We start from the raw sequence: 9,870 nt of genomic DNA, 5'->3' as shown, positions 1-9,870 counted from the left end.
TAATGGAAGAAATAGAAAAAAGTTATAATTTCTGAGCGAAATAAAAATATATATTAGCAAAACAGAGAAATTTGTTTATCTATAATTACTTAATAAAAATAGTACATAAATACCAAATAGCAATGTACAAAACTATTTAGTTCGTCAATTACAGTTTAATTATCCTCACAATTTACTGGCCTTAATTTCGCCAATAATCCTGATGGATGAAATTGATTTAATTTAAGTTAAAGCGCTCTTTAGCTAATTAAATTCAACTTTTCGTTGTACTTTCACCGTATTGCTTGTAATTATTTCCCAAGCCTAAGACATCACTCACCAGTGCATATAGTGCACATGTATGTATGCTTAGAAATAGGAACAGGGAAAGCGTTTTTGCTGCGCTTAATTCACTTTAGATGACACTTCTTCCCCGCACCCTTTTTGCTCCTTCGTGGCAATTTTTCCTGGCCGCTATTTCTAGTTTTTACCTCTCGTTTTTTCCTTCCTTTTTTTAATGCAATTTAAACAAATTAAAAAGTAGTGCGTGGTGCCGAAGGCGAGAAAGGGGGAAATTGCCAGGGGTTTTTGCAGCAGCTTCATCATCTTCTGCCTCCATCAGAATTTGTTACGCTTCCTGCCCTCCTTGCCTCAAGATAACATTAATTAAACGCAATTGAGTTAGCTTAAGATTGCTTGCAAAACTCTAATTTTTTTGGTTATATAAAAGGGTGATAAAAGGGAAAAAATAGGTTAGTTGATAGTCTAATTTAATCTTATTTGAATCAATTTATTAATTGTTATTACAAAAAACTGGACAAATAATAAAACATCTTAAAATTTTAAGCTTTAATTAAAAGCCTTTAAATTCAAAGAGTTTAGAGATATTTAGACGTTTAGACTTTTATTATAATTGAATTTACAGAAAATATCACGTAATTATCAAAGGTTAACATAGTTTTAATAAGCTAAAAAAAAATGTCAATTAACTAAGGCACAAAATTACGCCAACTCTGTGGACTTGTAACTCTGATCTCCTTAAAATTGGCTACTAAAACTCTCTGAGCAACTTGTTGTGGTCACTTATCCGTGCCCGGCAAACCCTCCTAATCCTTCATGTCTGCCCCTTCAGCCACCCATTTCTCCGTTCCTCCGTGTCGCCGGCTCATTGTTAAATCATTTCAATTATGGTTGAACTAAAAAGTAGCTAGTTTAGGTCAACAACAGGGTTGGGCAGGATGATGGAGATAGATATAGAGATACTAAAGAGCATCATCAGTTGGGTAAGCAGCTCAGCCAACAACAAAACCTCATCTGAGGGTCCTTCTTAACGCCCCTGCTTGTTGTTGGTGTTATCCTCTGCTCTCTATAGTATACAACTTGGCCAATTTTTGTTGTCTTCCTTTCCTAACAAGGCAAAATAAGAGAAAAAGAGGAACGTTAACATAGGCGAAAATGCTGCTCGAGTACCTAAAAAAAAAAAACGTTGTCCTGCACTTAGAGTCCTTTATGCGCCATATCCTATATCCTGGGGCGTGTGTGTGTGTGTGTAATAATTGTACATTGATTATTATAATATTCTCGCAGCGCCATCAAAATTGCGCATAAAAATCACTCGCAGCTAGATAGACAAGCTTCCATCCAGTAGTTTATCCATTAGTTTATCCCCCCAGTTTGTTTGTCAGTCAATCGGAACCATATACCATATATACTATATATATACCTATATATATATACATATATGCACATAAAGCAGTGGCAAACAGATAAACAAAAAGCAAATGAAGCGTGGATCAGGAAACGACAAAGATACAGAGAGTGGAAAATGTATTTGCAGTGGGTTTAAATATGTTTGCCAAGCGGTGACTGCTGTTTTACTGTGGCAGAAACTTGAAGATAAATGTGACAGATGCTTTTTAAAGTGATTTTATGCTGGCAAATTTTTCTCCCGCAATAAAATACATACTTTCACAAAACATTTATCGTTCATTTAACTTGTTAAGTAATCATATATAAAATTGTTTTAAATACAAATAAAAGGAGAACAACAATATACATCATATATATGGTTGTTATTTTATTTTGTTGATACTTGTCTTTAATGGAATGAATAATATATTGTGTAACATTATATTATGCCTGCATTCGCACTCTCTTTAAAAAACATTTATGGTTAATTTTTCTTGTTAATTAAATATATATAAAAATTATTTAAATACAACTTAAAGAGAATAACTTTATACATAATTTATATAGTTCTTATTTGTTTTTATTCTATTCATATGTGTCTCCTATGTAATGAATAAAATTTGTGTTATTTTTGTTATTTTTTTGTCTTGTTGGAACACATATTTTAGTAGGGTAATAAGTTTTAACTACAACATTAGTGCCAGGAAATGTGGTTTTCTCCCGCTCGTTTTTCCCATTTTCCCGGTTCTGTCAGCACTGACCGTTGATCTATCATTTGGGCAACGTGTCTATCAACTGCAGCCTGCTTTTTTCCACCCCCCTACTTCTGTCAGCGGGACTTACGCTTCCTGTCCCTCCATTTCTCCCCCACTCACTCACTCTCTCTGTTTCTGCAAAATAGAAAAGCAAATCGAAAAAAAGAAAATTCGAAATTGAATAAAATGACAATCCAGTGCAAACCATAGATCGACAAAAAAAATAATTACTAATAATACTCAAAACTAAAGACTTAAAACATAAAACAACGACGACGAAAATGCGAAAGGATGTGCGTGCGATTTTCTAGGGAAACAAGTGTTCTCTAGAAAAAGCAATTGAGATTGTGTGTGTTGTGTATCAAGATGATAGCCACGCTGTTTATCATCTTTGCATTTATTCGGGCCTTTCCCTGGAGTCGAAAGCGAGGTCGACCAGCCTTGGCCTTGACTTTGATGCCAGAGGGCGATCAGAATCAGGATCAGGATCGGAATCAAAAGGGGGAGAACAACAATCGGCCGAGGCCCTCTATTTCCCTGGGAAACAACAACAGCGGCGGTGAGGGAATGGCGCCCAGGACCCGAAGGAAATCCTCGAAATTCCACGAGGTCACCTTCAGTGGGAGTGTGGGCGGTGGCGACAGCGATGGCGATGGCGGCGAGGTCACTAATGGCAATGGGGCCCTGGAAGTGAGTCCCAACAAACGGCACTCCTTGAGCACCACCAGCAACTCCAGTTCGGCTCCCTATCGCTACCTGAGTGGGAGCAGTAGATCGCGGGGCTCCCGCGGTGATTGCCACGAGTATTACCAACTGCAGCAGCAATCCTCGTCCCTATCGAATGGCGGAAATCGTGCCAATCTGGGGCTCAGCCAGCGGAGCGATACGATGGCCACGGAGGCGGAGTGCGAGGAGTTCGAGGAGGATCCCATGGACGAGGACGATGAGGACGAGACCTACGATCGGGAGACGGAGGAGTTCTACAGCAACATCCAGGATGCCGCGGGCACGGGCTCCTCTGCAAGTCGCAGCAAGCGATCCTCGTTGTTCTCCAGATCGGATAGTTCCGCCACCACCACATCCTCGAGTGGCGGAGGAACCTTTACGGGCGGAAAGAGGAGGTCGGCCGCCTCCATTCTGTCCTCATCGCTGTGCTCCGATCTGATGACCAGCGATCGCCGCAGTTCCACGGCCACGGAATATAGCGTCAAGTCGGTGACCACCGCCGCCGGCGGCAACCCCACGTCGCAGCGCAGGTCGAGCGGCAGGATCCGGAGGTATGTGTCCCGGATGACGATAGCCGGGGCCAGGAGACGCACCACTGGCAGGTAACGAAATAACAGGGTCCCAAAGTATACAATACAATACCGGATAAATTAGTATTTTTGAACCCTTTAAACCATCTTTAAAGAACTGATAAAAATCAATCAAGGAAACAAAATCATAGTTTCCAAGTAATGAATTCCTAATAAAAATAAATTTTGCAGAAGAGAGTTACTTACTTCCGTGGTGCTGGTAAATTTGAAATGAAAATTTTGTTTGTTATAGATTTTTTATATTATAAACATTGTACTGTATTTAAAAAAGGAAGAACTATAAAAACCACTTACACTCCCATGAAAAAGAACCGGTTAGCTTTACCTTTTAATATTGCCTTTATTTTAGATACAAAAAAAAAATACTTGAGCTAATGTTGGAGGCTTATACAAAATATATATTTCGCTACGAAGCAAGTGAAGGGTAGCCCCAATTTAAGAACCATTTTCCTGCTGCCACTGCTCGTGTTTGGCCAACAGCTTCTGGCCCAAGGGACGAACTTGCCGAAAGGCCCGCTCCACATTGGCCTCGATGGCAGCCTGGGACTCTTTAGGTGGATCGTGAGTCGCCGATCGATCCGCAATCTTGGTGGCACAACGCACCCGGTGCATGCTGATCTCCTTGCAGGCCAGTCGTATTTCATCCCCGGTAAACTGATCCGAGATCTTCACCAGTTGCTCAAGTAGTCTGGGATTCAGGGATACACTGCTGCCCAAAAGTCGGCCGATCAGACAGCTTCGCTCCGCCCCATTGGGCAGTTGCACCAGTAGCTTCTTTTCGAAGCGCCGCAAGAAGGCCTCGTCGATGTCCCAGGGTAAATTAGTGCTGGCCAGAACAAAGACTCCGTTCAGTGTGTGCTCCATTCCGTCCAACAGTTGCAAAAGTTCGTTCTTGAAGCGTTTGGAGCTCTCGTGATCGGTGGCCCTGTCCCGTTTGGAGGTCAAACTCTCGATTTCATCGAAAAAAATAATGGACGGAGCCCGTTTGGCTGCCATGTGGAACAGAACTCTCAGGATTTTCTCCGATTCACCCCGCCACTTGCTCACCATTATGCTGGCCGTGATGTTGAAGAAGGTCACCTGACCCTGCGTCTCGGAATAGAGGGCCTTGGCCAGCAGCGTTTTGCCACTTCCTGGCGGTCCGTGGAGGAGCAAAGATCGCCACGGCTTCAGGCCATGGGCAAATAGCTGGGGAAACTCGATGGGCGTCAGCACGGCCTCCTTGATCAACTCAATGGCCCGCTGATTGCCACAGACATCCGACCAGCGCAGCTTTATGTTCTCCTGCAGTATCGAGGTCTTGACCAACTCGGCCAGAGATTGCCAGTCCAGGGAGTTGAATAGATTGTCATCCGAACCCAAGTGACCGTGTTCCACCTCACAAGTATTGGATTCCTTGGCCGGGAAACTGGTTTCCATCTTCTTGATCTGCAGCGGTTCACTATTCAAAGCTGCACCCACACTCAAATGCCAATTGGCCACTGAAGCCTCTGAGTTTTTGGATTTGGATTCCTTGGATTCCTTTTTCTCGGGCGCCGCCGCCTTTCCAGCCATTTCCACTTTTATTTTTGCACCCGCCTTCTTGAGAATCTTCGGATATTTACCGAATTTCATGTTGAAAAAGCTGGCATACTCGAGGTACATGGCATCCAGATCGATGTTGTCGCATAGTTCGTACTCCTCGGAAAGACGTCCTTCGGTTTTCAAGGATTCGGCACTCGAATAGAATCCATTTTCCACCAGATATCGATGCATTAGGTAGAGAATATTGCGGCGACGTGTGCTGAAATTTCTCACATCCTCACAGAGAACTTGCGCAGCTGCCGAGGCAGTCACACCGTATTTACCTTGGGTTTTCATTTTGCGGTTTTTCCGGAAAAGTCTAAAAACTATTGTCTCGAATTCCTGGAATATTATTAACTATCTGGCGTAGTTTTCCTGGCAATCTACTTTTTCCAGCAATTGTCTTTTCACAAATGGTATGGTTGTCATAACAAAGGGGTTGCCATGTTACACGTTAAATGTTTTCTAAATTTTTGTAAACATTTTCCAGGCAACCGCAGGAAATTAAGGAGGCGGGGTAAAAATACTATATCTGCTTGTGATTTTAATAAGAGTGAAAATAAAATTAAAAATCCCTAAAGGATTTTTTTTGGTAATTAGTTTGGAAGTCAAGTAATACCTTAACAGTCACATATATATTACAAAAAATAAACAGTAATAACTTGTCTCATGTTTGTTAATATTCAAACCCAATAATATAAACAATTTTTGTGCCATTTTCCACTGTGTACGAGAACTATTAAACCCAGCAAATACTAAGCTAACCCCATTCCATGCCTCGCAAATTTCCGGATCAGTTGGTCGCAACTGAGCCCTCTCAATTGGTTGGTGCACTTAATTGTTCGTTGTGCACTTTCCCCCTCCCCTTTGCACAGAGTTTCCCCCGCTTTTCCTCCCAAATTGTTGCCATGCTCAATTTGGCGAGAGATGTCGTCGCCAGATGGTTAATCAAATGCACGACGCAATGAAATGAAAATCAGCGGTTCCTGTTCGTACACTTAAACACACAGACATACAAGCGCGCACACACGATGCCACGCCCACTCAGGTGAAATTATGCAATATGCACATGCAACATTCGTCCACTATTCTCAATTTCCAACACATCCATCCAGTTCACATTGCCTTTAAAAAACATTAACTCAGGCGGAAAAAAGGTTTCCCATATCAGTTTTAAATTAACACCTCCTTTTGGTTTTATCAAACAATTTTCGTTAAAAAATAATTATTATTTCATGTCTTCTTTTTCTCCTCTTTAAATATATTCACAACGAATAAATTTTTTCCAAGTGTACAAGTACAATTATTATTATTCGAATATAATAATAATCATATCCCCAATTAATATTCAAACTAGTTTTATATATATTTATTTTGATAACTCATGCAAATATTATATCAAAATCATTATCAAACCGGTGTTGAGGTGTTGAGCAACTTAAGTTTATAAATCTTGATTTGGATAGATGAAAAACGAAATGTCACTTTTTCGAACTTTTTCTCGGTGGAAATGGAAATGGCTGGCTTTGCCCATTTCATTTCGCCTCGAAATTTTAATTTGGTTTTTTTTTTTTTTATCCCCACCGCGCGCTCTCATCCTCCATCATCGTCCAACCTCCTGGCAGTCAGTCTCAGGCTTTTGTTAATGGCCTTGTGACAGTTTTTCTTTCCCCTCAGAAAACCAGAAAAACCACCCACTTCACTTACTTGTAACCCCTTCTTTTTGCACCCACAGTTGCAATCGGTTGCTCTGTCGCTTTTGCCTGCATTCTTCTTTCTGCACTCTGCACTTTGCTTTGGTTTTGGATTTTTGGGTTTATATTTCCCTTATTTTCTTTTTTTCTAATTCTTTTCGGGTTTCCATTTGCTTTCAAGGTTTCCCAACAACTAGCGGTATTTGAGTGCATGTATTGTGGGAGTGAGAGCCCACTTACCACTTGCCCTCGATGTGTGGGTGTGTGTATGTGTGTGCGTGTGTCTAAGTGGAATCCTTCAAGATGCACGTGTAAGTGTGTGTGAATGGTTCTTGGATTTTTGAAAAAAAATTTGGATATTGAATCAAAAATAAAAAAACGCAAAAACGTATGGCGTTTTTTTACCATTACAATTTGATTTGACACTAGCACTAAAATCAAAAGTTGTAGTTAAATGTTGTGTATAAATATAACAAAAGAAAAAATTAGCTAGACTCGACTAAAAAATGTGTGAGTATAATTGTTATAAAGTCCGCTTAAAATTATTTTTCAAAATAGTTCTCTTTGCCTTTGTTTTTTTTTGCAGGACTTTTGCCGTTTTTTCCTCTCAAAGGATACTCACAGACACTCTTTAAGTGTGTGAGTATCTGTCTGCATGTGTGTGTGAGCCGCGAGTTTAACAAACTAATTAAGTTGGTGCTGGGCGTTGGGCTTAGCGCTCTTTTTTAGGCGAAAGAGGCAACCTTTTGTCTAGGGCGCACATATAGGCATGAACCCAAAACACACACATACACATTGTCTCGACTCACTTATACACACTCCTGTGTAACACACCCACACAATCAGCATGCGTCGTTCATTTATTTGTACATATAATTAGGCGCATGAAGAGCTGCCGTCGGGCTCACTTCCGTTTCTTCCGACTCCTCCATCCTGCCACTTCCTTTTCGTCATTCTCCCCTGCCTTTTCCACCCCTTTCTCCACCGCTTTCTTCTGACACAACAATGCCAATCTTCCGCCAGGCAGCTACTTTCGCCTTCATCCGGCTTGAGTGCGACTGTGTGGCTTAAAGCACGTCACGGCTTAAATGAGGGGAACCCCACTCGACCAACCAAAAAAAAAATATCCACCTAACCCCCCTAACTAGCAGCACCACCATCTGGTCTCCGCCCCCTTTTTGTATGTGTAATTGTGTTTGGGGCGCCTGAAAGTATGCAACTAGAAATAAAGAAAGTCCGTGGAGTTCAAAGGGCGAAGATGGAAATACCCTAAACTAGAGATGGTAATGGATCGATAGTAAATGATAGTACGATAAACAACTATTTGAGAATTTTAAATGTTTATAAAACATAGGAAAATAAATCATAGATCTCATACGCAGTCCAAGAAATCTTTAGCTATTTTTTTTAAATGACCGTAAAACCTTTTAACTATCGATTTGAGAATTTTGGAAGCTGACCAAATATCCATAAAAAAATTCGAGAATTGTTGTCTTAAAATAAATTGAAATTATGCTTGAGAAACCTAAACAAAGAAAGGAAGCGAATATATTAAGCATACTCAATATTTGTACTACCTATTTGTCCAGTTAGAAACCAATTTTGACAGGGTAGAGAATACTTGGGTTGCCGCAGGGCTCACCGGAAAAAGCTGGCTTGATGAGGCCAACCGGAGAGTGGGTGTGGATGGATATATATTTCTCCATGTGGGTTGTTTAGCTCAAAGTTGAGTGGCATTTGCCACGCCCCCATGACGCCCACAAAGACCCTTTTGGTAAGTGTTTGGTTTGAATTTTCCTCGAATCTGGTGTTTCTCCATAAGGATACTCTGTTCGAAACCGTATGTTTTTCCAAGTGCTGGAATTTTTCCACGAATTTCGCGAATTTTAGTGCCTCTGGACAGCGGCGATTTATCTAGTGTTGTTGCCGTCTCTTTCGCCGGCCCAGCTACTCATCTCTTTCACTCGAAAAATTTTTGTATTATTGTCTTGCTCGCGCTCATCTTTTGTTTCTATTTGGCCTTTCTTTACGCTTTTCTCGCTTTTTGTTTGGTGTGTCTGCGTTTTTTGTGCACTGCCTGTGACAGGACGTTTTATGAGCTTGAGTGTTTGGTTTTTTGTGCCCATGTTCTGTGAGTTTTCCCCGAGTGTTACGACAGGTCCTTGGGATGTCAGGATAAGTAGGCGCCAATTATTTGGCGACTTGGAAAGGAATGAATGCTACATTCATGGGGCGATTGAATGCACGAGTGCATTACAAAGTAAATGAATAAATATTAAAAAGGGATTGACGATTAAATTTAAAAAACTAATTGAATACCGAAATGTATCAAATTTTCATTTTACAATGATGTTTCAATTGAATATGTAAACCAAAGTATGAACTCGATAGCTACAGCTGTGTATATTTTCTAATGTTTCTTTAAACCAAATGCATAAATATAGTTTCTTTTCAATTGTGTGTCCATGATTTTTAATTAATAAAAAATAATACGCTTTTCCATGCAACAAGGCTGAAAAAAAACTCCCAACTGAATTCCAAGTCATGAAGTGTACACTTCTAACTCGTCTTTCGAGCAAATATAAATGAAAACCCAGTTGAAACCACATCAACAAAGTAGAAATGTTCTCATTTCGCTTTTGCATGTATTGACTGTGGAGATATAACCAAAAACAAACACAAACACAAATAACAAACTGTCTCTTGGCTGTAGAACAACTATAAAGAGTGTTCATAACACCATTAAAAATACAAAAAGGGAGAAAAAGAAAAGCGGGAAAATGTACCGCTCAAAACTGGAAACTGAAAACTGAAACCGAACTAAAAACAGTTTGTCGCCGCCGCTGCTGCTGTTGCCATAACTTTTGCGGAAAA

At 40.5% G+C, this 9,870-nt stretch overlaps 2 protein-coding genes across 5 annotated transcripts in view; one reads left to right on the top strand and one right to left on the bottom strand.

The window, feature by feature from the left end:
- Positions 1-2,553: 2,553 nt before the first annotated feature.
- LOC128265288 (cAMP-specific 3',5'-cyclic phosphodiesterase) overlaps positions 2,554-9,870 on the top strand; it is a 32,470-nt gene continuing 25,153 nt past the window's right edge. For all 4 annotated transcript variants that reach the window (XM_053001201.1, XM_053001199.1, XM_053001198.1 and 1 more), the window contains exon 1: positions 2,554-3,751. In XM_053001201.1, the coding sequence (XP_052857161.1) occupies positions 2,790-3,751 (962 nt within the window). In that variant the 5' untranslated portion in view covers positions 2,554-2,789. The remainder of the gene's footprint in view (positions 3,752-9,870) is intronic.
- LOC128265296 (katanin p60 ATPase-containing subunit A-like 2) lies at positions 4,117-5,741 on the bottom strand. The gene has a single exon (XM_053001215.1). The coding sequence runs from the start codon at positions 5,597-5,599 to the stop codon at positions 4,175-4,177; it is 1,425 nt and encodes a 474-aa protein (XP_052857175.1). The 5' UTR covers positions 5,600-5,741; the 3' UTR covers positions 4,117-4,174.

Source organism: Drosophila gunungcola, unplaced genomic scaffold (assembly GCF_025200985.1).
Source record: "Drosophila gunungcola strain Sukarami unplaced genomic scaffold, Dgunungcola_SK_2 000108F, whole genome shotgun sequence".
Classification (NCBI taxonomy): domain Eukaryota; kingdom Metazoa; phylum Arthropoda; class Insecta; order Diptera; family Drosophilidae; genus Drosophila; species Drosophila gunungcola.
The sequence above is the reverse complement of the archived record's forward strand: the minus strand, read 5'-3'. Positions and strand labels throughout refer to the sequence as shown.